Source organism: Thunnus maccoyii, chromosome 7, assembly GCF_910596095.1.
Source record: "Thunnus maccoyii chromosome 7, fThuMac1.1, whole genome shotgun sequence".
Taxonomy (NCBI): Eukaryota; Metazoa; Chordata; class Actinopteri; order Scombriformes; family Scombridae; genus Thunnus; species Thunnus maccoyii.
In genome coordinates, this window is record NC_056539.1 from 24,918,602 (window position 1) to 24,946,107 (window position 27,506).

A 27,506-nucleotide genomic window follows, 5' to 3' on the forward strand; every position below is an offset into this window, starting at 1 on the left:
ATGATTATTGCAACTGCTGACAAAATTTGGTTACTGAAGAAAAACGTCTGTATTTTTGCCTCTCTTGGTTCTTCCACCAGCAGTCGGTTTCAGTTGAACATTCTGCTGCTATGGCAACCCCTACTGGCAGAGTCCCAGTGCAGTTGGCGTTCAAAGCCCAGTTCAGACCAAAGATTCTTGACAAGACGAAACCGTTTCAGAACATTGCAGTGGTGCGAAATGGCCCGTCTCAGCTCAACTGAAGCCGGCTGATGGCGTTGCCTGTGACTCAGCCTGTCAAGTCGCCAGTGGCTGTTTTTAGAATGTAATGCACATCACAGCCAATCAGCTTGTAGCAAAGTCAGCTGGTCAAGTCAGCAAACTGTCAGCTGATCGAAACGGCAGAAGTTTGGTCGGAGGAAAAGAGAGTACAGAGAGTTGTTGCTATGGAGACGATACACCATATCATTTAGTCAGATTTTGCAGACCTGCGCATTGCAAGTAGGTGCAAGTTTCAACTCGTCTCGTTGTGAATCTTTGGTCTGAACTAAGCCTAACTGACATTGTTACATGAAGACAGAAAACTGTTTGGTGAAAAGTCTTGTGAAAAGATTACAGCTGAGCATGTCTGTGCACCAGTGAATGTTCAAAAAAAGGTTAAAGTAATGAATGAACAAAAGCTTCATCCTGAAAAGTTACACATATTTGAAGGGATTTGAATGATTTAGGAGGGTTTGCCCACATTCACACATTTTTTAAAAAGATTTTTTGCCATATTATTTGAGAGTTAGTGTACAGAGGACAGGAAACATGGGGGGAGAGAGAGAGCTATGACATGCATTTGGGTCCCACAGCCAGGGATTGAACGAGGAACGTTGCAGTTATGTGGTATGTGCCTTAACCATTACGTCATCAGGGTGCCCCCATTCACACAGATTTTTAATGTTTGCAAACACTGGTTATAATGCTGCATCTTTCACCTTCAGGTGAGCGCCACCCTATGCCTACACACAGTACACACCTCCTTTCTCTGGCTTTGTGTGCGTGTGTGATACTTCTCTGAATCACAAGGCTTCCTCATAATAAATGTAAGCGTCAATGCTAATGGTAGCTTCCTCCAGAAAAAGTAGATAAAGTTTAACATTTAATCAAGGCCCTAATTTTAGACTTTAATTGTGCATGCTCTTCTTTAGGAGAGCTCCCCCAACTCCCATCTTCTCTCCTTCCTGTTCTCATTTGTTCTACTAACGTCACACGATTTCATTTTAATACCTGATTAGCCATTCATCAAATAATGAAGCCGTCGACGAGGTGATTACAGTATACAGGATAGAGGAGGGCCTTTACAGAGGGACAGACTCTTACAGTGGATATTTGATTACTATCCGAGCCTCCCAAAGTGAAAATACTACTCAAAAGAATGAGTTCGGGAACATTGAAAATGCCTAAGATTATTCAAGGTGTACATACAGATGTGATATACCCTTTTTAGGTTGAAGATTTTTAGTTACACATTATGAAAACAAAATCTATGCACAATAACACCAAAAAAAGTGCTAGACTCAGCACTGGTCAAAAGCTGCAAATTCAGAATCTGCAGGTTACAGTTTTGTTTTTATTGTAATATACAGTAAGATACATCTTTTATTAAACTAAAAACTATAAACCAAAAGTCCATGGTCTTCCTCAGCAGATGTTGATGATGTCAAAGTCATACTGTTATACTTTTCTACCTTTTAATATCCGGTACTTCCATTCATGTGATTCTGATTTGTCTAAATTTCAATATTTGCAACTTGTTGTTCTAAAACATTTTGTCACAGGTCATTCTGATGACAACATAGTATTATATTTTAAAACATTCAATCAGTATGTACTATAGTCCTGTGTTTTACCATCATTTTGCGAGTATAGAGATAGACTTGTGCAGGACAATATTACAGGGAGGCAGGTCCAACCTTTCCTGTGCCTATTACTGTTGTTTTCTTACAGTCACACTTCTGTCATTTGATCGTTGGGTGCGTTCTGCTCTCAGATGTGTGACTTTGCCATTTGTGCCAGACGATCTGTATCAACACTCCTCTCTAGTGCACTCCTATCCATTTCAGCTCTACATACAGTATGACAGGGCAAGCTACGAAATTACCACTTTGCAAGCACAGGGTCAATGCACTTGATCCACACAAGCAAAAACTAGCCCAAGGTCTTCTACACTACATGATATATGCTGATGAGGGTCATTATGTGTAATACAGTGGGATAAACATAATCATGAAATAATAAGAGAATATATTATAAATTCAGGCAGCATCAAAAATAACGTCAAAACATTGAGCTGTAAGACAAGAAACCTAAAGATTCGACAACCTGATCCATCCGTGCAGCAGCACTTGTCTTACCTCCTCTTTTCCCAGTGTGGTACGGTCTCATGAGGATCTGCAGGGCAGCAGGGTTGGTCATACTGGTCAACAGCTGGGCCAGGTTAGGCTCTGGTAGCAGACCTTTCCTATTACTCAGAATCTGGAAAAGAAACAAATGAAAAAATAAATAAACACACACATACACACAGGTTGGGAGGAAGAAAAGTGAGTGTGTGTTGTACAGTATGTGTTTTGATCTTGTCATTAGGAGCTCGTGATGGCTGCTGTAATGATTACACCAGTTTACATCATCAGGATATGTCTGCTATGTCAGCAGAGGGGAGTCAATCTGGGAGACAAAAGAAAGAAATCTGTTTGAGAAACAGAGGTGGGGGAGAAGGGAGAGGGGAAAAAAAGATGTGAAAAACAAGACCGTGGAAGAGAGTTGGAAGGATAAAAGGTGATGTCACTTATTTCTGTGCGCAAATCAGGATTTGGCAACATTTCAATCAGTATTTGATGAGTTGCTCGATTGTTTTGTCACTGGCTTTAGATTAGGATTCATTTTTGAGTGTTAACGTCTAGCAAATAAGACCTAAAGATTTTTAGGGCCTGCAACAAATAGATGAACCCAAAAATGTTTAAGATTCCATATCTGAAAAGGCTTACAGACTCTTGGGGGAAGAGTAGCTCTCTAATGTCATTATTTTACCAGTTTATAAAACTTTTATAACAAAACGAGTGTACAAAAACTCATGTAGCTTGAAAAATGCAGTGACCTCATTTAGGATGCTAGTGGCCTGAGGGTAGAAGCTCTTCCTGAGCCTCTCTGTGCTGGCCTGGTGTATCCGGTACCTTGTTCCCAACCGCAGCAGGGAGAAAAGGCCGTTATCCGGGTGGTTGGGATCTTTAATGATTCTCCTAGCCTTATTCATGCAGTGCCTGGTGTAATTATCCTTTAGGCTGTGTGATGACCTGACTCAAGTGGCCACAACAAAGGGAAACACACCATGTCAATGTTTAACAAAAGATCATTTATTAAATCAAATTAAACAAATGAACTAAATATTTACAATATGGGGCATGGATGTCAGTATAATCAGTAGTGTAGTGAACATGAGTGGGGGATATGTGTGGGGGGTGTTGTATGGTGCATAAGGACATAAAGACAAAGAACTAAAGCAACATAACCGAATCGAAAAGGCGTCTGTGGGGAAGAGGGGAGAGCTGGAGCAGCAGCCAAGTGCCAGAGAGTCAGCCAGAGATTGAGCTGTGCTGCAGCCAAGAATTGAATAACCTGGGAACACCTTAAGGTTGTGCTAACGATCACCCGCAAAAGCAAAGCAGACAACCAGGTAAACTGCGCAGCAAAAATAGCACACAATAGATGACACTGCAGGGTCATCACAGGCAGCGTAGAGCACCGCCTTTGTATGTTCACCCGAATGAACCACTCTTTGCAGGGCCTTGCGGTCCTGTTCAGTGCTGTTTCCATGCCAGGCAGTGATGTTCCCGTTAGGATACTCTCGATGGTGCAGGAGTAGAAATTCCTCAGTATTTTAGAGGATACCTGGAATTTCCTCAAGCATCTGAGGTGAAACAGTCTCTGCCTTGCCTTTCTCACCACCGAGTCAGTATACAGCACCCAGGTCAGGCCCTCAGTGATGTGGACACAAAGATACTTGAAGCTGTCTATCCTTCCCACTAAAGACCCGTTGATATTGAGGGGGGCGTAGTTTCTTCCTTGCTTCTTCCCAATGTCCACTATCAGCTCCTTAGTCTTGCTTATGTTCAGGAGTAGGTCATTGTCCTGACAAACTTGACAATGGTGTTGGAGTTGAAAGTGGCTACACAGTCGTATGTGGAGGGAGTAGAGCAGGGGGCTCAAAATGCAGCCCTGAGGTGCTCCAATGTTAAGGATAAGGGTAGAAGAGGTGTGTCCACCTACTCTCACCACCTGGGGTCTGCCCGTCGGGAAGTCAAGGATCCACATGCACAGTGAGGTGTTTAATCCCAGATCCTTGAGCTTTGTGACGAGCCTGGAGGGAACTATGATGTTGAACGCTTAACTGTAGTCAATGAACAGCAATCTCACATAGTTCCCTTTCTTGTCCAGGTGAGATAAGGTGCTGTGGAGGATGTGTGCTTTGGCATCTTCTGTTGATTGGGTGGGACAATTGGCAAACTGTGGTGGGTCCAGTGTGCTGGGTAGTGAGGAGCAGATGTAATCCTTGACCAGCTGTTCAAAGCATTTCATCACTACATAGGTCAGTGCCGCTGGGCAGTAGTCGTTCAGGCAGGCTGGTCTTGTTTTCTTGGGTACAGGAATGATGGTGGACTTCTTGAAGCATGTGGGTATGACAGACTGAGCCAGGGACAGGTTGAATATCATTGTGAGCACTGGTGCTAGCTGGTCAGCACATAGTTTGAGGACCCACCCACTGATGCCGTCTGGTCCTGCTGCTTTCTTGGTGATCATATGCTTGAAAGCCCTCCTGATGTCATGCTCAGAAAGGGTGACAGATGTGAAAGGTGTACCCATCCATCCATTGACCTCTGCTTCAGCTGTTTTTGCTTGATGGCTGCCGATGGTCTCAAAACCAGCTCAAAAAGAGGACTGTGGATTTTGTCCCCCATTGCTTACATTATAAGTGCATTTGGAGGGGATCTTCTGGCCAGTATGAACAGGCGGAATGATTCCAGCCAGCAAACCTGTTTCAATGTTCATTTGGGCACCTGACTGTCGTTTTAAGACAGACTTGAAAAACTGCAAACCTATCCTTTAACTTGCCAGTGGCTACCATATGTTTGTATGTACCATGTTTTGTATTTAATGTCTTATAGATTGCATTCTCAGCACACATGACACACCTTTAGATGCATGTAATTTGACATAACAGGCTGAATTTCCTGGAACTAAATGATCTCTGCTGAAATCAAAAGATGTACTGTAAGGCACACTCCAAAATAAGAATTCAATCACTCATTAGGTTGCGGAAATGTAATTCAACATGCTCAAATGAAATCCTATTGAATTGGACTGCGTCAAATCGAATGGAGCAGCCCTTACTCTGGTGGATCCTCCTGGTCCTCGGCACTGACATTACGGCTGTAGCTCTCGCTGGCTGGCCCAAAGACACGGCTATTTAAAACAACATTAGCAGGATGGTGATATTTCCTCCTTGTCTGCCCCTGAGCTACAGCATGACTCCAGCTCAAGTCAACCTTGTTTCCTCCCTGTCACATCCCGAAGAGAGAGCATTACTGATGGGGATGGAGTGGGTTTGACTCCAGCCTGACAGCGAGAGAGGAAGAGGAGAGTGCACACATACTGTACAGTGTTTTTGTTTGTTACAGCAAGGAAAATCGGCATGTGTGCATGTGTGTGTGCGTGAATGCTGGTGTTGAACAAGGCCGGTTGTGGCTGACAGCGTCTTTCAAGGGATGAGGGGAGAGGAGGAGGAGGAGGAGGAGGAGGAAGGGGAGGAGGAGGAGAAGGAGGAGAGCTCTCTCATTTCTTTTCCTTCTGCTGGAGAAAATGTCAGCATGCATCAGTCTGTTTGGCTACTGGCACAAAATCCAGCCACACACCCACACACTAACACACACACACACACTCACATACCGAGGAGGTAAGGAAGCCGCGAAGAAGGGAAGGCGAGAAGTATCACGTAAGGAGAAGGAGAGAGAAGGATGGAGGGAGAAGAAAAGAGGAGGGAGGAGGATGCCATCTGGTCCTCAGCGTTCACTCTCACATTCACTAACTGTAGAAATGAGAGAATTGCCTCAGAGGAGAACTGTAGCCAGGAGTCGGTCTTGATCTCTTCCTGAATGTCTGATGTTTCTTTTACCGGCTGTACACATTCACTGCAATAATCTTTAAGGAGCCTCAGGGTACTAAGGCAACCTTGCAGTCCTCACAGGCTTAAATGTGTTTCTGCCTCTCTACCTTTTCCTTTCCTTTCTTAACCTTTCCCTTTTCTGGTCTCTATCTCAATCGATGCCCCGTTTTGTTTCACTGAGTCTTCCTCGTGTCTCCCTTATCTTCCTTAGCTGATTTATTCAAAAACACATTTTCTTTTCATCCTCTTCATTGCAATTCAGACTCTGACCGTTAGTGCTCTGCTTTTCAATCGGTAATTTCAACTCCATTCTATCAGCATCCATCTCAAGGTTACAACCTCTTTACTTGCACCTGATCATTCATCAACAGCTGTGAGTAGCATCACAGAGATTACAAATGTCAGTCGTATTTCATCAGAATCAAAAGTGGTAGGGTAGCAGTATGAAAGTTAAGAATGAAAAATATTGGACTAATGTAAGTGTTGGTCAATGTATACAGAACATTTTGTGAAAATTGTGTTGCAGTTTTAAATGTTACAACTTTTAATTGTGGCAGTCAATTAGCTCAATCAGTGTAATTTAAAATACACATTGGACAGGAGTTACAAAGCGAGCTGTAATGATCCTCAATGACCTAAAGTATACCATAAACGTGCAAAAAATAGGATTGAGGATTTCCATTTAACACAAGTAACAATGTTATAGTTTTTTGTCGATGGGGAGTTTAAGGGAAAACATGCAAAACACTTACTCTGTTACTTCTGACATTGTGAATGACTGCCATTATTAACTTTGGATTATAAAAAGATTAAAATTATATATTATAATTCATGAACTGAATTGCCTTGCATCACAGTATCCAGTATTAAGATGGTACTGATCACAATACCCAACTTTTGTAACGCCTGTTCTGGAAAAAGACCACTGAATAATATAAAGTAGGCCAATATAATAAATGACACCTATTAAGTAAAATACAAAAAACACAAATAACATAAAATTAATAAACATAATATACAAAAATATTTATGAAAAAATATACTTAAAAAAAATGAAATCACCAAATTGAGCTACATCAATAACATGACAAACTACAGTTTATTGTAGCCCACTGCTTTTGAGACAGAAAGTACTGCCAATTCCATTTTCCCATCTCAAAGAGAATTTGCATTTATCAGACAATTGGTGTATTAACAACCATTATCCACACTCTTATAAGCTCTTTTCCCTCTACGAAAAAAAAAAGGCTGTGAGTCACAGAGTCAGAAAGAGACATAAGAGTGTAGAATTCACCACCACATTTAAGTCTTTCCTTGAATGTAAGACAACCCAATTCATCAGATTTCCATAAAAAAACAAACTATGCTATATTTTGGGCCAGTACAGTAAAAAACCCGAAAATTTAACTACTCACTACACTGTCTGTCCGTCTCTCTCAGTCCTATACATACACACACAAACTTATCATGAACCATGTGATTGATTTTGATTGCAAAAGCATTGAAACTCTCGCTGCTGTGTTCCTTGTCCACTTTTGCATCTAAATATTGCACCTGTGAGTACATTAGATTATATATAAAATCAATGCACCCACGAAGATTAACTAGTACTTTGCTTTTTCTAGAAATGACTGGAACTCTCACTTTTATTTACATCTTGTGTGTGGAAATCTGCTTTTGTGTATCCATTTGAATGTCTGTGCGTGTGTGTATGAGTGTCATACTGTACTGTGTCGCGGGCTGTGAGTGTGGTTTATTTCAAGCAGCGGGAGACAGTGGAGGAGCCCAATCAGACTATAGAACTATAATTATCATGTCAGTGCCTCTCTGCCACCACAGTACTGTGTAGGAGGGGACACCACAGCTACAAAGACTATTTCAGCCAGAGGGTGTTCATGCATGTGTGCCATGTCAAACCTCAGTGTATCTGAATACTGGATGTGCAATAGCGGGTTGGCAACGACTTCACAGTTAGATGTATCTGTGAGAATGTCTGCTTGTTCTAATGCATGAAAGTCTCAAAAGTCTGATGTACAGTAATGTAGAGCACCAACCTTTGGCCAAACAGTATATGAATTCCAGATTTGATTAAATATTTCTATGAAGATTAGAGGCGTTAGGGTTTATTAAAATTTAAACTGTATTCTTTAATCTTTTTCCACACCCTGTGCAGCAGTGAGATGCTGTGGCCCTGTAGTACCATGTTACATCACTCAGCTGTCATGCTAGTGCAGCTATGGTTGTCCTGCTTTAAAAATCTAGCATGACGAGCAGAGCAACATAGCTGGCTCATGTCTGATGCTAGACTGTTCACCTCTGCCATAACTGCTGCAATCACCTGTAGGGGTCTAAGTTCTCCAAAGACTCAGTTATTACTGTCACTCCTCTGTCTCTGCTGTGGTGTATCTTTTTGGGGAGAGACAAGTTTAAAGCAGTGAAGCCAAATATAAATTATACATATTCTGCATTCACATAATGTATGATATGAGTATGATATGAACTCCCATATACACACAAAGGCAAAAACTGTACAATAGCCAGTAAGTTATTCTTTGGAGTCATCATTTAGAGGAATAATACTAGTTGGATGAATGATGTGTGTGCTTTGTTTGTTTTACAGAGTGAGCTTTTAAACCTTTGACAAGAGGGCAGCAGGTTGTACTGGGTGTTCAGCGGGTGGGAGGCATTATGTTTGATTTGTTCGGCCTTGCTGATGGCTCTCGTTTTGCGAAGAGATGCTATGTTTTGTCAAGTGCTGCAACACATTACTTGCTGTGTTGACTTTTTAAAATATTCTGTTGGAAGGATACCAATCAAGAAAACAGAAGGTTATCCTTATGTGGGTGTTGTACGTCTACTTGAGGCCTCCTGACTACACTCACTCACTCACTCACTCACTCACTCACTCACTCACTCACTCACTCACTCAGTCCTTCAACATTTAGATTGGGTGGTTTGTATATAAATGTGCCGGCCTGATGATCCTGTAAATTCGTGATGGCAATCCCTGATGTTTTGTGTGGACATCATTTATTTTCAAGCACATTCTTTAGATTAACATCCTGCATAAATGTTAAAATGGAGTGTAACCGCAAATCCTGATACTGTGTTTATGTGTCTGTGATGATGTTCTGTGCTTCTCTTGCGTGCTTCATACTCACCATACCCTGGGCGGCGATGAGTGCAGCCAGGGTGCTTCTCCCTGAGGTGCCCGGGGTACAGAGTGACAGACGGACCTCCTGTCCTCCCACCAGTGTTCTGTCCATCTCTATCAGCACTGCCTCTGCCTGCTCTGCACTCTCATACTCCACCACACCGAAACCTCGCACTGGGCTGCCCTCATCCTGAGCAAGCTGGAAGACAAGACAAAAATAAAAATCAGCATTCGATTATGACAACTGACTTTTAAAGGGGGCCTATTATGCTCATTTCAAGCTCTATATTTTTTATTCTGGGACTCCACTAGAGTAGAATTGCATGATTCACAATTTAAAAAATCCTTATTTATCTTATACTGGCCCTTTTTACAGCCCCTTAGTTCAGCCTCTGTCTGAAACAGGCCACTTTAGCTCCTGTCTCTTTAAGGCCCCGCTCCCGATGAGCGCACTCTGTTCTGATTGGTTAGCTTCCGGAAGCCGCGTCAAGGCCAACTTCCACCAGCTCCAGAGGCTGCGTGAACTTGTTTTTCTCCGTCTTTACTCCAAATGTCAATTTCTCAAATCTATCCGTACATGTTCGAGCCTGAATCCTATCTGGAATACGAGAGTGGACAGCACAAGCATTCACAGAAACAAAGATTACAGCAGGACATCTTTTTTTGATAAATATTACGCTCATTACCTGCTTATTGTGTGACATAATGGTGTAAGCCGTGTGTGGGAAATGTGCTAAAATGCCGACTGAAAACGTCTGCTGTCAAGAAATAATAAAGGTAATATAGCTGGTAAAATGTTATACTGCTGTCGCCAAATAACTGTATAGTATCTCGCTGCACCATGCGTGCTGTGCCTGGAGCAGAGGACCATATAAAGAAATCCATCATGAGTTGACATCAGCTTGTCTTGAAAGTGAAAAAAAAATGTTGCAAACCAAGCGTTCAGAGCAGTCTGAAGCCTGAGGTTTCTGCTCACAGGGATTACTTTTACGTATGTTTACCTCATTATTTGAAACTTTGGCAATATTTAATACGACCATCTGACATTGTAACATTTATATATATATATATATATATATAACAGAAAATAAGGAAATACATAATAGGTCCCCTTTAAAATTAAGCCTACAGGTTTTTAAATTGCACAATGTTATCCGTTCTAATGTGGATGTTGTCAGCTTAAATTTGAAACTGTACAGTACAAATCATGTGTCATGGCATCTGTAAACTGCACATACTGTATACTGGTCTGAAAAAGCAGAGATCCAGAAGTAACACAAGAAGACTTCCCATATTATTTAATACATTACACTCTTTTGGCGGATTGGAGTAATCGCTGGAAAGTGAGTTTTCAAAGTCAGACATCTCAGCACACCACAAGGCAGTTGGTATTGATCAACCACTCTCAAACTTGTCACATATACGCAAGATGTATTTTGGTCATTTTGTGCTTCAGGGCAAGAAAAGCTTCACTTATTGCAGTTTTTATATAACCAAAAAGATTTATACCTCCACAGCAGCTATGCCTAAAAGAAAAGTTTAATTAAACCTCCACTCTCTCACAGCTTGAAGTTATTTAGCTCTGTGAGATCTGTAGCTTGTAACTTGTTACTGGTGCAAAGAATAATATCTGGACTTTGAGGTAATCTCATTATTACAACTGTAGGGTTACATAAGTTTAATTGGGTTACTTAAACAAGCTGATACATTTTGCCACTAGTTCACCTGTTCCAGTATCTGATTAAAATGAGTGGACTGATTTTTTGCTGTGTATGTTGTGTTATATTCAACAATGAGGTTATGTTTTTGGTCGTGTTTATCTGTCTATTAGTTCAAAGGTTGCCATTCCTGGCATCCCTTCTCAGTTTGTACCAACCAGCAACTATTAAGGAAGAAACAGACATCTCTGCCTCCTCTATAATTATTTTTTACTGTAGATTGTTGAACCTCAGCATAAAATGATGAATTGACACTAAACCTTAAAGTGAAACACACATTTTCTCCTTTAACGCTTCACCAGCTTTCTGCAGGAATTAAGAAAAATGCACCACCAGAGGCATTATCACCACTACATGTTTAAATGGAGTGTATGTATTTGAGAGTGGATTTTTCCTTCAATATGTAAGAGGAAATGTACTCACTGATAATCTAATCATCTAATATAAACTGCATGCTGCTTAATAGAAGCCTTCTTTTTCTGACCAGATATGGCAAATGCCTGGAAACACTACTTTCTTCTATCTTTTAATAAATCATCAGGGCAACAGACATCCCTGCAAACAGTCTCCTTTCTATTTCTGCACTAAGTTCATGGCCCCATCTGGGAATAGTAATATAAGAAAGCTGACTGTTAGAGCATTTTATGTTTCTGAATTCAATGGCCAAAACAATCTCAACCAGAGCAGGCCATCCATGCCACCAAAGTAACGACGGTGATGTACTTCACTCAACTGCAAAGCCAGCAACAAGTCCAAAATTACCAGCCTATTGCTAATCCATCTATATTGTTTCATGAGACTTTTAGGCTAACAAATGTATTAATTGAACGTAAATTCACACAAACACACCAATAAGAGTTTATGATCAGGATCAAAGTTACCTTTAAACAAGAACCTAAACCTTTCCACTTGCAAGTGAGTGCTTGTGTCTGACAGTATCTGACAGTTTTTTGGAAGTAACTTGTCTCAGCTCCTTTTGTCAAAACGGATAGATCAAAAATGACATGATGTAAGAGATATAGCCTCTTGCACTTCCTGAACTGCTCCAGGGAGTAACCATTCACACACAAGTTTGTGTGTAAAAGTATCAAAAAATGGTGACAGATATGAACTGATTTATAATCTACAACTACCAATTTAATAGATAGGCCGATGTAACATCTGGCCTCATCTGGCCTCAACATGAAAGGGTGATGGAATAATGTTACTACATTTTCTTTATGGTTACTGGTCAATAAATGGATCTCTTAAGGCCAGAGTGTAGTGCTGACCAGTAACATTACTTCCGAAGAAGATTGACTCTTCTGTCATGAAGGGTCAGGCATTTCCACTGTGTGAGGAGCAGCTAAATAATGCAGGCTAACAGCTTAAAGCTAATGGACGATATTAGGTTATGACACTGGCTAAGAGCTAATGGCTTATGGTTAAAACACACCACTTGATCTATTGTCAAAAGTGGCTGAATTCAATGAAAATACAAAGAAAATTCAGAAGGAGTGCTTCATTTATCTTATCTTTATCTAATCTTAGAAAGGACATGCTCACTGTGTGACTGTTAAAGAATCCGGTAACACATATCAAGTCTAGATTAAATGTTAGATATAAATGATTAGATTAAATGTACGTCATATTTACGGATCTTACTTACGAGACACCTAGCATTCAGACTACAGCTAGACTGATAACTTGGCGGGGATGACATATCAGCAGATATTTGATTATTGAAGATATATCAGTATTGGATTATTGTGGCTAATAACAAGAAATATTAGTACAGTAATGCCAAAGAAATGTTTGATGTAATTTAGAAAGTGTTTCCATTACATTGTTTGTCCACGAAAGAGCACTAATTAATTTTTCAACTGCAAAATGCCCCGCTCAGTACATGTCATGGTCACCAATATTAAAAAAAAACAACAACAAAAATAAATTTCAGGGATCCTTATCAAAAATGTATGTTTACAGAGTGCCCTGTTATCTGAATGGTTACTGTGCATGCCACATAACTGCAACGTCACTGGTTCTATTCCAGCTAATGACCTTTGTTGCATGTCATATCCATCTCTCTCTCCCCTTGTTTCCTTTCTGCCTCTTTGCTGCCCACTGTTTAATAAAGGCAAAAATGCCAAATAAATAAACATATAATCTTTAAAAATGTATGTTTACATTGTGTGGAAATGTAAAACAAAAACATTAAAAAAAAAACTATCAGCCAATAAATTGTCAGACTTAAAACAGTATCAGCAGAAAAAATATGCGGCATCGGTCGGGCATTAATTCAGAGTGGCCAGATCCGCAACTTTTTCAGGAAAGTGTGAAATAGCAGAGATGATACAAGAAGAAACCAATGATTGCCATTATTCATAAAATGTCTACTGTCAAAAGGCAGATTGTCATTTAGTTTGAATTGATGCACTGATCCAACATCTCTCTACACAGGTTCTGATACCTCAGCTCAGGGTGTCTGACAATACAGAGTACTAATCTGATACCAGTGCTCTTTTTTTCCCCCACATTTTAATATTGTGTACCTTACTGCGTTGAAGTAAAGTTAATGTGAGGCCAGAGATTATTGCAGCACTAAAAACTAAGTGAGGTGTATCAGAGCATCCCTAGTTTGAATGTACCCGAGAAGCCCCAGAACTCTGCAAAGGGAAATATACAGTACATACAACCGGCAGAACAGTAGACAAATATGTGATTCACAATGTGTTTCCACAGTATTATGGTATTAACACATGAGGAATTAACATAGTTTCACTGAGTCCAATCATGCTAACCCTGACACTCTTTCAACCAACTTCTATAAAGCATTTACATACTCGCAGTGACAGTAACAGCATCTCAAAAACACTTAAGATCTGACAATTTCCAACAACAAATGGTTCTTCTGCTGTGCTTGGCAGAATAGGCTCTCCTCTTGAGGGTAACTCCTTGTTATGAATCCAAGCAGTGAACAAGAGATTCTTCAGCGAGCATGATAAAAACCCCACATGGCTGTACCCAACAGAGCTCAGCACATACAAAGACAAGAATACACATAATGCACAGGGAAAGAGATGTCATGGCATTCAAGGTTAATAAGAAAACAGAACGGAGGACGCCGGGGTGCTGGAAGGAGAAATCAAGCACCAACATTAGCATGTTGCAGGTGGTTTGAGGATACATGTTATCAGCTGAGAGCAGGCATTAGTTTAGCGTTCTGCCTGAAATGATGTGATGCATTACAAGAACATGATGCTCACTGCCTTCAAAAAATGAAACTATTTAAACTTCTAGCCATAATATAAATATTATAGACATTAGCTTGCAGCTGTAGATATTTTGTCTAAAGCTTTGTCTATAAAATGAGATTTAGTCGAATTTTAGAAAAAAGTGAAATGCCATCACTTCAAATTGCTTGTTTTGTCCAAGCAGTCGAAAGCCAACAATATTTTGTTTACAATGATATAAAGCAGACACAAGCAGAAAAAAAACAGAGAATAATTGGACTAATTGATTAGTCAACTAATCATTTTAGCTCTAAAGAGAGACTTTAGCAATACATATAAAAATGGAATGGGAAAATAGAAGTTTTATCATATATCTTTGGTTTTGGTAGCAAAGAGTTATATCTTCTCTTTATGTTAAGTCACTTTCTACACTATATTTCATATGGATGCTTAAGTACAGCATACTGCATCAGCCAATATTATAAACAGCATTTCCAACAAGGCCCACTAAAGTTTCAGAGGATTTGTGATTGCAATAAAACGTTACTTATCATACAACCACTTATGCAAAGCCATCATATCAGATGTTCTTGTAAAAATGGACAGATTACGAATCAGTGGGAGACAAATGTATTTGTACTTTCTCAGCCTGAGCACTGACGCCTGTTAGCATCAGCGCTCAATCAAGTGGCCCTCCACTTCCTCCCTCCACCCCTCCCCTTCTCTCCTCCACTCATTCGTCTGCTGTTCCCTCCGGTCTGAACACAGGATGGATGGAGGGAACGAGGGAGGAAAATGGATGTATGTGTGGAGGAGTAGGTCGATAGACTATTATAATCAGCATACATTAAGCAAACTGTATGGAAAAGACCTGAACCACTCTACCACTTCAGAGATGGATGGTTAGATGGATGGAAGAGGGGGAGAGTGTGGGAGTGAGGAGGGGATGGAGAGGAAAAAGAACGAGGAGGGGAGAGGAGTGAAGGAGAAAAACATCAGTGATTGATTAAGTGACTGACGAGTGGAGAGAGTGAGGGAGGCTGATGGAGGATATGAGCCAAAAAAGACAGGAGGAAAAGAAATAAAAACTTGACAATCATTATTTTTGTGTGCATGCAACAAATAAGACTGAAGTGGAAGTGGGTAAACTGCTAAACATATATTATATATTAAATTGGATTCAGATTGGATTGTATGCAAATGGCATTCAAGCCATCATCAACTTTGTGTGTGTGTGTGTGTGTGCGCACGGGTGAGTAATGATGCAAAGACTGAGCGAGCCTCTCTCTACTCAAAATTTTCTCCAACTGCACTCAGACTATATGAAATATTCAATCTTTATTCAGATCTGCACAATTATGTAAATTTTAAGTAGGTATGTGCCTACAATAAGTGAGTCTTGTATATGCCAGCTGCCTTTTGGTTCTCTCTCTTTGTGGTTATGTATGTAACATCTTAATCAGATATGGATTGAACATGTATAATTCTAGGACATTCAATGCAACCACAAAATAAACTTGACAGGACGGACATTGCTTGAGGATAGTGAGGTATAGCTGCTGGAAAAGGTGAGTTCTTGCCAGACAGAGAACACATAAAAAATTTGAAGTAAAAGATGTTTGTGATACTGAAGGAATCGCAACAAAAAAAAAGTTTTTTTTGATCGTCATCCAATATTATGTTTGAAATAAAGATTGGATAAAAGTGTTTTCAAACGAAAGAGGCTAAAAAATTGTTCAGGTCTCTTAACAATGAAAACCTTTTTCATTTGCAGAACATCAGTTCTGCAGACATCCAGCACCAGCACGTATGGACGTCATCCTACCTTGTCTTAAAGGTATGATTTATAAAAAGGGTAATAATTTCATAAATCTGTCACTTCGTGCCATTCAGTAAATGGCACTTGAATCAATCAAAAACAGATCACTCCAGGAGAAATTCTTTTGCCTTTCTGTGATGTGTAATTTCCTTGCACTAGTCTAATTAATGGGTTCAAGTTTTCATGGTTTGGCCAACAGGTAAGTTGCACTAACTGAATGTAATATGAGCGAACCATAAGGTCTACTGTATGATATTTAAGTCGAAGCAGTTTTTTCAGTCATGATGGGTGTGACTTACATTTAAAGTGAGCAGTATGTCTCTATGTGTATGTCAAACCGTGGCCTCCAGTGTAACACTAAATATACTGTATATGTCTGTGATCACTGTATGGTTTACTATTTATATGATGAACATCATTATTACTGCACTCAGTCTTAACAGATCTAGACTGGATGGACTGATACGTAACTGGCTTGTGTGTAGTGAAGCTGATTAATGAGGCAATGAGGCAGTTGTGTTAACTTTGTTCAGGTCAATTTTTTATATGCCAATGTTCTTACATATTATATTGTCCTTGTTTCTGCTTTTCTCTAGAGTGGGTAATTAGGCTGTCATGGTCCACAATGCTAAATGTCAGCTACAGTACTATGTCACGCCATGTGTACGTGAGAGAAAGAGGGATATGTACAAGAGAGTACAGTATATGATAGCATTAGTCTTTGGTGAACTGAAAATTAAGCTAAGCAAAGGCTTTTTTTTAACATCACTTTGTCCTGGCTTGTGCTACAAAATTACATCACTGGTTTTGACAAGATTATCAAACATTTCTGCCAAAAGAGTCAAATCAAAGTGCAGTGGCACTTGAGAAGTAATGTGAAATTTAGCATATTTTACAGTAGAACACAAGCACCTTCTTTGCTTGTATGGCAACCTGCCATATAGAGTCATTTTATAGAGAAATACAATTCAAGTATATTACAGTTATAAAAATGCAAAGTCTTCAAATGGTTCAAAAACCTACCTCCGATAGTGTGTATGTTATTTACAGTATGTAAGTGACAAGATTTGTCATGTTCAACTTTATGAAGCAGTATTTTTGCATCAAAACACCACACAGAGTTATTTGTGGATTGATTGACTGACACTAAAAGTCTTCTTTCTGTAAATTTTGTTAAGAAAACTAGTCTAACATCTGCAAGCACAAATGGTTAATCATCAGAAATGTCAAATATATCTAAACGTTTCACCAACTTGCCAAGACCTGCAGGAAGTTCAAAGAATTTGGGAACTGTCCATGGTGCTGAATCTTGCTAGCAAAGTTACATTAACACACAAAGACAGGAAATATTTTTTGGGGGGGGGGGGGGGGTGACACAGCTTGATAATCAAGGTACTGACTCATTAGAAAAATAATGGAAACTTCAGAATGAATCACCTGTGTTTTTTCAAATGTGTGTGTGTGTGAGACAGAGAGAGACAGAGAGACAGAGAGAAAAGACACTGAGCTTAGCTAACAGTGTGCCTGACAGCTCTTGACCTCAAGTCGTGGTCCCCAGCCAAGAGATGCTGACTGAGACATTGGCGGGGCAAAGACTCAGAGGAACACCCATGTCACTTTGTGTGTGTCTGTGTGTGGGGAGGACAGTTTAAATGGCTGCGTCAGTTGTCTGAAGCGAGTGATGAGGTCAAGACAGTCCTGTCACAGCTGTCTGTGAAGAAAGGCACATGACCTATTACAGTGACAAGTTTAACTGTAAAGATCTTTATAGAGAGCTGGATGAGTGGGACAGAGTCGATGTGTACATGAAAGTGAGGGAGAGACTTAGCGGGTGAACATGTGACCACCTTTAAAAAGGATATGTAAATATAGAAGTATCTACAGTAGACTTTAAATAAATAATTAAGATGGTGTGATCCCACATAAAACAATTTTACTAAATTGCAGTTGAAATTCACCAAACAACAAATGTTTGAGGAGGATCTTCATTATCATTCTGTGTAGCAAAAGATATAATTAAACATGACACCTAGAGTTTTTCTCTCTTTGAATAAAACTTTGAAACAAAGTGGGCCAATAACTGTGTCAAGCATCTAAAGATTGTACTTGGAAAAGACTTCAATTAGCATGCAGTGAGTCTGATTGACTTGAAATTTGACACACATATCCAGCTCAATGTGCTTTACAAAAATGCCAACTGGACCATAAAAGTCTGCCATGATGGATTTTTTGCTAATTTGCATGAACTGAAGATCAGTCCAAAAACATGGCCGCCATCGTTCATAAAACTTCACAAAGAGCGGAGTTTAGAAAAATTGACCATAACTCATTGACCATTTGTCCAATCATCATAAATCTTGGTAGATGTCTTCAGTCCATGTGTGATAATAGGTCTACCAAAGTATTTTGGGACTGACCCATAGGGGGCGCCACAGATCCCAAAAATGTGTACCTCAAAACGAGGTGGACAGAATTTCACCAATTGTGGTGCACATGCTCTGGTGGTAAGTATTAACAAAAATCCCAAGTGTCACTCTGATTGGTGCATGTGGGTGTGGTCCGTTCATCATTATCCGCCTTTTTATGCCTTTGCTCAATTTGCCATGAGCTGGGATGAGCTACAAACACGAAACTTGGCACCATAACTGGAAATGATGTGCAATTGGCCTGATGGTGCACTATAAGTGACAGCCAAAAAAGTGAAAACTTTGACAGGCCAGCCTCCCAACACCGTGATACACATCTACAATGTGCTCTACAAAAAAGCCTCTTGGACAATGAAGGCCACCACAATGGATTTTTTGCGAATTTACATAAATTGAAAAACAGTAATATGGCATCTACTTTTTGGATTTTGACTATATCAACATCACATTTACTATACCGCCTTGTGGGGCTGAGCTACACAATTCTACTAATTCTACTATAAATGGGCATGATTGGTCCAAAACCATGGCCACCATCAATCAAAAAACTTTGCCAAGGGCTTAGCAGGAAATTGGCCATAAATCAAGTTGTCTTAGAGCAATCCTGATTAAACTCATTGGAGACATCCTGGACTATGTCTTGAACGTATATGCCAAGTTTTGTTAGCCAAGTTGTACTTCAGAAATTATAGCCAAGTGCATTGACTTCACTTTACACAGACAAACACCTGCAGTGACTGAAATAGGCCAATAATACTTTAGAGTACGCCACAACAACAAAGTGTTGAAAACAGCATAATTATATTGTTGGATTTATTAATTACAATTTTTTTTGGCCCATTGTCCAACAAACAAAGCAAAAATAACCCTTCAGGGTGTCAAAGTAAAATGAAAGAGCAAATTATATCCAAATCAGCATATACAAATAATGACCATATCAAAATGTAGTTGCAAATTAAATCTATCATCATAACATCATGCTTCACAAAAGACTTGTGCCACACCATGTAATAACTACATTTTATAGCATCAAAATCACACTAAATGTTCAAATTCTTCCACAGTAGGTTGTAAATAGACAAAAGACATATGCTTCCCTTGGTGTTCACCATTTAAGCATTCTGGAGTTCTTAGCCTAACGCATTACTTTGGTATAATCTGACAACTCGATGTATATTATGTGTTAAATTATCAAGTGCTCCGACACATGGGTACAATCTAATCTACAATATGGCACATCTGGTCCAAACAGGAGCTTTACATTCTATTGTATGCCCATTCTTCACTTGGTTGGCACTAGCTCATATTTCAGTCAATACCCATGTCTACTGAAACTTCTACTCTGAGGATCATTCATTGAATCAGTAATCAATCAGCTATACATGGAGTCTTCAAGTGTATGCATTTTAAAAACAACAAATTGTGAGGATAAACCACTTACTCATCTTTAGCATAGCAACAAATCAAACATACCACACAACCTGGATCATTTGTAGCTGAAACAGGGCAAAAAATGGCTTAGTATCATAATAGCACCTTTATAATGCTTTACAGTCACTCCATCAAGTATTTACTTTTGCTAATTCTTTTTGGAGGAAAATATTAATTAACAGCCCTGATATAGATTTTTTCATCAATGAGCTCCCCAATGCATTTACTATATGGTGGACAAGATAAGATGTTATTTACTTATGGACATCTTTGTTGAATTTAGATTTTTCCTTCTTTAAAACAGAATCAAACTAGCTGAAATGACTTTACTCGGCTTTGTGAAGCCTGAAACTCGCTCATTGCTGCTCACGGCTTTAATTTTGAGCGATTGAACTGCCTCCCTCCCTTGAGTGCAAAAAGGTTTGAACCCGCAAACTGCTGCTTGCGGCTATTTTTTTCTATTTCTGTTGCTTCTGAATAAAATAATTCAACTGTCTACATTTTCTGAGCAAAATACAGCTGATTTCTTTTGTTGTGTTGTTTTTCTTATAGAGACTTTTTGGATCATTGTGAAAAAGTGAACCAATGACGCTTTTTTAACCAATGTGGTTAAAAAAAAACATCAGGATCTTTGTTTTGAGGATACTTGGGTATGATTAGCTGTAAGTAAATGAAGGTGTGAGCAAATGTAGAATTTAATACAGTGTTTAACAGTGTGAATATAGGGGAAAGGGGGTTAAAGCAGTGATGAAATAAATGTTTATTCTGCTCTTGTCAGTAATACATACTGTCCTTAGCTCAGAGGAAAACAGAAATTCAGAAAGAAAGTCAAATATTGCAAAAATGTTTATGTGAGGCAGAGGTGGAAAAGTTGGTGTATTGATTTTAAAAAATGCAACAAAGTGCAATGGAAAAAAACTGTGATGTAAACATCACTGAAGTTTCCACTATCACGTTTTCCACATGGTTTTCCATTATTTGAGGTTTGACTGGTGCTCTTAATATGTCAACTTGTTGTTCTTCTTCTCCTGCAATGGTTTAATTGCACCAGACTGGAAAATTAGATCCACCAGCTGTTTATCTCAATGCACCCAACCCCTAATTTTCATATAACAGCAGTGGATTAAAATGTGCATTTGCTAGCATTTTCTTTTGCAGATTTTTGAAAATTTGGTAAAAAATTGGCTGTACACTTAAATGGAAACCCTCACAGAGCCGGTAGCATTGCTGTCCTCTGACGTCTTGTTTTTTATTGCCGCGATCATCATATCAGATGGAAAAAATTCGAACTGCATGTTGAATCCTTGTATATACATTATCACGTAATTTGGCGTGATATATTCATTCTGGTTATGATCTTAAGTTCTGTTGTTCTTAACGTTGCTTACCTGTGCAATATGTGACCATAATCTCCTACAATAACTGTAGCAAAATGTTCCAGCTGCTGCTTAAGAATATATGAAAAACAAGAGAACAAATTTAGGAGATATGAGGGGTTTCATCTATGTGTGCTGCATGTCACTGTAGTGACATTTGACAATCTATGCTGAGAGTCTGTGAAGAATGGAAGGTTTTCTTTTCATTAACCTGTCTCCATTCTTATTCATCCTTAATATTCCTCCCTAAGTCTGTTAATCAATCTCTAACTCCACTCTTTTACAGATATTAGTATATTACCGATCAAATTATTTGTTTTTCCCTTGATTTGAGCGAACATGTGAGTTTTTAACTTGCTCTCAGCCATCATTATTACATTTATAGTTGCAAATATGCCAACAATCTTCTTTCTGTGACTGACATTCTACGCCTCTTCACCATTTCACCTCTCAGCTCTCCATCTCTCCCCGTCACCCTCCGTTCCTCTATTAGACCTGACACTGTCAGCCCTCTCCTCCTTCACTCCATCCTCTCTCTAATAGATCTGGCATTCTCAGCTCCATCCTCCCTCCTCACTTCTTCCCATTGCTGTTTACTGTCTCCATCCGGCTGTCCCTCTCTCTAATATGGTTGACATTCTTTACCCTCTCCTCCCTCCGTCTCTCCTGGCTGACTCAAGCCAAAGTGCTGCCTGGAGGGCTCTTTCGTGAGCAACAGATTTATAGTGCTCAGGGCCAAGGCCACAGGTTAAGTGCAGTCTGAACAGAGGAAAAGTGACAACAAGGTCTATGTGCATGGAGGAGGAAGACGGTTTATGTAAGACAGACTGGAGTTAATGATGGTAAAGATCTAGGACAAACGAATATGCTGCAAACGAAGACATCTTGGACCAACTTCTTTTACATATCTGAACTGTTTGAAGTGTCCACTAGCAATACATCAATAGGAATGCAGTTCTGTAAAGTAGCTGACACCGACCCTTAGAGTGCGACAAGCAGAAACATCTACAGGAATGAAGCAGGCATCATTAATGCTTGGTAATTAACAAACATATATCAATATATCAATTATATAAATCATATATATCAATATCAATGTATCATTTTTTTATGGTTTGGGGTAAAATGGACAGACTGGCACATCAGCTACAGCTGGAGATGCCACTGGAGGTGACACTTTTCACACTATGCTTGTATTTTCTTGCATTAAAATCAAACATATCCCCAGGAGCATCACGCTTGACAAGCTGGGAAACTTTTACAGTGGCTGCAAACAAAACAACATCAGTTTTTGTGCTTCAAATGGATGCAAACTTTTGCACAACCTTCCACAACAACTTGGTCATGTTTGCTTTCGCCTCTTACAGCGAGTGCAACAGCATGCAGAAATGTGTAGCTGTTATTGTAAATTCACATGTAAGTGAGTATATATTCTAAATGAACCTGACATTGTAAATAAAGGATTGCACATTTCAATTATATTATAAAAATATGCAATATGTAAATACAAATGTCACTTCAAAATTACATGCTGACAAATACTATATTTCCAATACAGTATCGGCCAATATATCAGCCAATCTGTCAATTTAGCTTTGATCACTACATATAGTAAATTGTGAGGCACTTGGTCAAAAATCCATCTTGGCTACAAGCAGGACTTGCTCACTAGATGTGATGAATTTATGACCTTGCTATACACATACTGCATGTATCTAGCTAGCCAGTATTGTGTGTGGGTGGAATCACTGCTGGCCTTCAGATAAACCAACACACTGATAACAGCTTCAGTAGGATGACCGGTCCTGACCTGCTATTGTGTGTGTGGTAAACCTACTGTATGATAACCAAACTCAACTCAAGACTGATGACTTAACACTTATGTTTGAGAACACTCAGCCAACAATAAAAATTACACTAGATAAAATACTGTGACTATTCCTTTGACAACCTATCCTTGTCTATGCTGTTCCTTTTTCCGATTTTATTGGTTTACAGGATTTTATAAGCTTTGTGCCTTTAGTATTCTAGCAAATACATGCTGAAGTGCAGTAACACACACACTCACAAGCACATACTGTACTGTACAATAAAAAAAATGCTGAACCATAGGTCAAAGCCTGCTGGCTCTGCAACAGTGAAGCAACATGAGCTAAACACCCACATAGCATCATGGGACCAGGATGATGTGGGTGTATTGATTTCTATGTGGGAGTGGGGCAGAGGGGTGGAGCTAAAACTGGAAATGCAGTAGATGAAAGATACCCATTGAGTGATGTCTAAATGGGCATGTGGGGGTGGAGTGGATGTAATGGAGCGGGGTGGTACATAACACAGCTGAACTGGGAGAGTAAAAAAAAAAAAAAAAAAGAGAAAGAAACAGCAGACTGGAACGGAGGGAGGGAGTTGAAGGGTGGGGCTGATGTCACAGCAGCCACACCTCACCATGGAAACGGTTGCTTAGTGATAGTGTGAGGCTGGCCAATAGGGACATTGACCCTTAAATTTTGCATCAGCACCTCACACCTGGTGATGTTCAATTAAAGGTGTGTGTGCAGAAGGAAGGACTTATTTCAAATGAGAAAGTCTGACATATTATGAAGAAAAACTCCATCAGTGTGTAATGAATAACATTTTTCTTACAGTTACACTGAGAGGTATTGAATTTAGGAACATTTATCTCAAACCTTGGTTTCACAGCACAGACATGTTTAATGTGCCATAACCATTTGGATAAATCATTTTTCAGACTTGATCTTGCTTGAATGAGGTGTGAAAATTGAGAAGACCCTGTCTCATTTCTGTATGGCTGTAATTATACTTGCTAAATTGCCTGTCATATTTGGATGTCTGTGCTTTCAACATATCATAAAATAGTAAGAATTAATTACTCTCACATGTCATGAAAAGAGCTGCACAATCTGTATGTCTGCACAGCCTATAACAAACACACACACACACACACACACAGAAATACATGCTCACACTCACTCACCTGGCAGAAGACAGGTTTGTAGGTTTCAGAGAAGAGCTGGGTCAGTTCTTCAGAGTCACAGAGGTCCAGCGGCAGCCGGTCCACACACAGACACTTGGAGTGCAGGTTCTCCTCCTGACTCAGCTGGTTTACGTCCATCCATTGCACCATCAGTGAGCGATCCCCCTGCACAATCAGAGCAGTGCGATATAGAATCAGAACCTCCACTGCCTTCACATTCCTACACTAAATCAAAAAGCCCCTCTAAGACGGATATAATATTGTAGATATGGTTTTACTTGCTATTATATATTCTGTGCAAATTTGAAAGCTTGTCAGCCCTTGAGCAAAGAGTTTTATCTTACTGTTTGAGCCAATCACAAATGCAAGGTCAAACAAAATGTTGTATAATTTAAATTTTGGTAAGTCTAGACATGGAGATTTTTTTTTTTTAGCTTTTTTGTGTTTACACTTCCACTTTTTCCTTTCATATTCTCATGATAAACTGAAACCAAACTCAACTGGCACAACTCATATTTGTACTGATTATCTGTTCTCCCCTGTAGTGCAATTTTCCATCAACCACAGCTGATAATTGCAAAGTTTGGCAAAGTTGTGTGGGAGTAAACAATGACTGGCTGGTCCCATAATTGTCTGGTTCCTATTTTGTTGGGATCCAAATTAAATGTGATTATGGTAACTCCTCTGTAATAGCCAGTAGTCAATCCATTATGATCGAATCCTTTCTTAAAAAGTAAAATCTTATCTGGTAACTGGTTTGTTGAAAACAAATGTTTTTACTCAGGCCAGATCTTTCAAATCCCATTATGGGATTTTTTTTGGTTCTCTATATTAAAAGGATGATACCTGGAAGAAAACTAAAATACATCATCTGTACTCATTAGACACAGAACTCTTCTTTATGATCCTTTAGTTCCACCTTTTCAGTTCCATAGATACAGAAAATGCAGCAGAACAGCGTCAACTAATCAAACATGACAAGATCGTTTTAACGTACCAGTGGTCGGCCCAGCAGCTCGGAGCGGGCCCGTGAAGCTGAGTCCTTCTTCATGTATTCAACAAACCCATATCCTTTGGAGTGGCCCGTCAGCTCGCTGTACACCAGGAAGGAGCGCTCGATGTTTCCGTAGGAGCGTACCAGCTCCTCTAATTGCTGCGCAGTGAAGGTGTGGGGCAGGTTGGTGAGGCAGAGCAGGGAGTCGGTAGGCTGCAGGGTGACATTGATCAAGCGTCCCCGGACAGTGCTGTGATGGAGGGAGCGGATGGCATCCTGAGCCTGGTCCCCGTTCAGCAAAGTCACAAAGGCTGGAGGAGGGGACATTATGGAGACGGCGACGAGAGGAAAAGACAGACAACGACAAGGACAAACACAAAGAAAGAGATGGACAGACAAATGGACAGGGACATGTGAGAGACGAGCAGAGACAAACACAAACATACATTTAAAGCAGACATTTAAAAGCAGGTAACAGGTAGAAAGAAGTTCATGGAACATGCAAAATGGACACACACAGTCAAAGAACATGCATAAATAATTGACATGAAAAGCAAAGAAAATAAATGACAGGCCAAATGTGGCAAAGTGACAAGAAAGTGTGAGAAAATTGTGCACGAACAACCAAAATCACAGACCGACAGTCATAAAGACAGACAGACAAATACACAGAGAGAAAGACAACACATTAGCTAGAAAGCCAATAGGGAGCCACTATGTAGGGGAATCCACTGTGACACACATACATACACTTTCTCATTTAAAGACGACAACCTACATGATATATACAGTATGTCAGAGAACCAATAATACTGATGAGTACTGCAGTATATGTAGTATTTCAAAACAATCAAATATCACTGGCAATTGCAATACATTAAGACAAATGTTTCTCTTTTTCATGTCAGTGATATCCCTTAATGTCACATTTCCCATTAACACTTCTGCTTATTATCAGATATTACTTGTTTACTCCTCTAAGAGACTCTTCTAATTCATGTTTGTTTTCTCTTTCTCTTTCAAGAGACCTGTCTCCCTTTCCTGAAACTGAAAACTTCAGCTGTATTTGGAAGAACAGTCCTGTCCCATAAAAGTCTTATAAAACAGCATAGACAGTGTATAGAGGCTATAGGTCCTCTCAGGGATCTTTTTAAAAAAATTTGATACAACATGAGAAAAGCCAACTGCATTTCCTGTAAGTCAATCGAGAAGTTCCAATTCATTTTATCAGTCAGTGGGGCCTTAGTAAGAACTCCCAATAAGTTACACACAAACACACATATACACACACCTATGTATAGAAAACAGTGTTATTAGACTGGAATAGAGGAATAGGGATGACTGTATAGAATATTAAAAGCATATAAAGTAACCTAAACCTAAAGCCTTTAACATCATTGGCACCCCATCAAAACTGCCATGGATGGATAAATGGGCTGTGAAATGAAGTGGTAATAAATGTATATGATATGTGTAGCTAAAAACTCAATGTTATACCATATATAGAATAGTTGGAGTACTGTGTATGATACTTTGTGATGCAGGTTGAGTATTTAATAAAAACAAACTATGTCAGCATAAGAAATATGAAAACAAGAGGCTCAGAGAATTATAAGAGAGCACTGACATGGATAACCAAAAACTACCAGAAAACTCAACAAGGACAGAAAACTGGGATCCCTGCCCACGACACAGGATAACACTGATCTGAGGCAAGCCAAAGGAATTCACCAATAACCCAACATGTTAATGTTCAAGAATACATTGTTGACGTATTCAGCATTGTTAAGTTAATACACTCGACAAAGAAAGAAGAAATGACAATTATAAAGTTAAAAACAATAATAATAATACTCTACTTTCTGGATACTAAGTTTGGTAAAAACATAATGCAAAGCTTTGAGCCAATTAAATACTGCAGGGGGAGGAAGAGGCATAGTGCTGAGAAGGTGAGCCATCTCTCCAATAAGTCAAAAGTGACATAATATCCTGTGAAAACAGCTGTGAATTACAGGTAGAGGGGTGAGCTTCTGACCAGAGAATCACCAATTTTCACCACAAAATATGTGTCGAAAAGTGAGTAAGACTTCCCATCACTTGAGCAAAACACAGTTGTTTCAGCTGCCCCACTGGACCTGCTCCGAGGTTAACGGTGTAAAACTGAAACTGCATTGTGCATCTCTCAGGTTTGAATGTATAA

General features: G+C 39.5%; 1 protein-coding gene across 1 annotated transcript in view; it reads right to left on the minus strand.

The window, feature by feature from the left end:
* The window catches only part of raver2 (ribonucleoprotein, PTB-binding 2), a 100,919-nt gene that overhangs the window by 16,505 nt on the left and 56,908 nt on the right, over nucleotides 1–27,506 (minus strand). Inside the window, exons 4-7 of the mRNA XM_042417597.1 lie at nucleotides 25,310–25,617; nucleotides 24,313–24,477; nucleotides 9,343–9,534; nucleotides 2,379–2,499 (exon numbers count right to left, since the gene is read on the minus strand). Coding sequence (XP_042273531.1) covers nucleotides 2,379–2,499; nucleotides 9,343–9,534; nucleotides 24,313–24,477; nucleotides 25,310–25,617 — 786 coding nt within the window. The remainder of the gene's footprint in view (nucleotides 1–2,378; nucleotides 2,500–9,342; nucleotides 9,535–24,312; nucleotides 24,478–25,309; nucleotides 25,618–27,506) is intronic.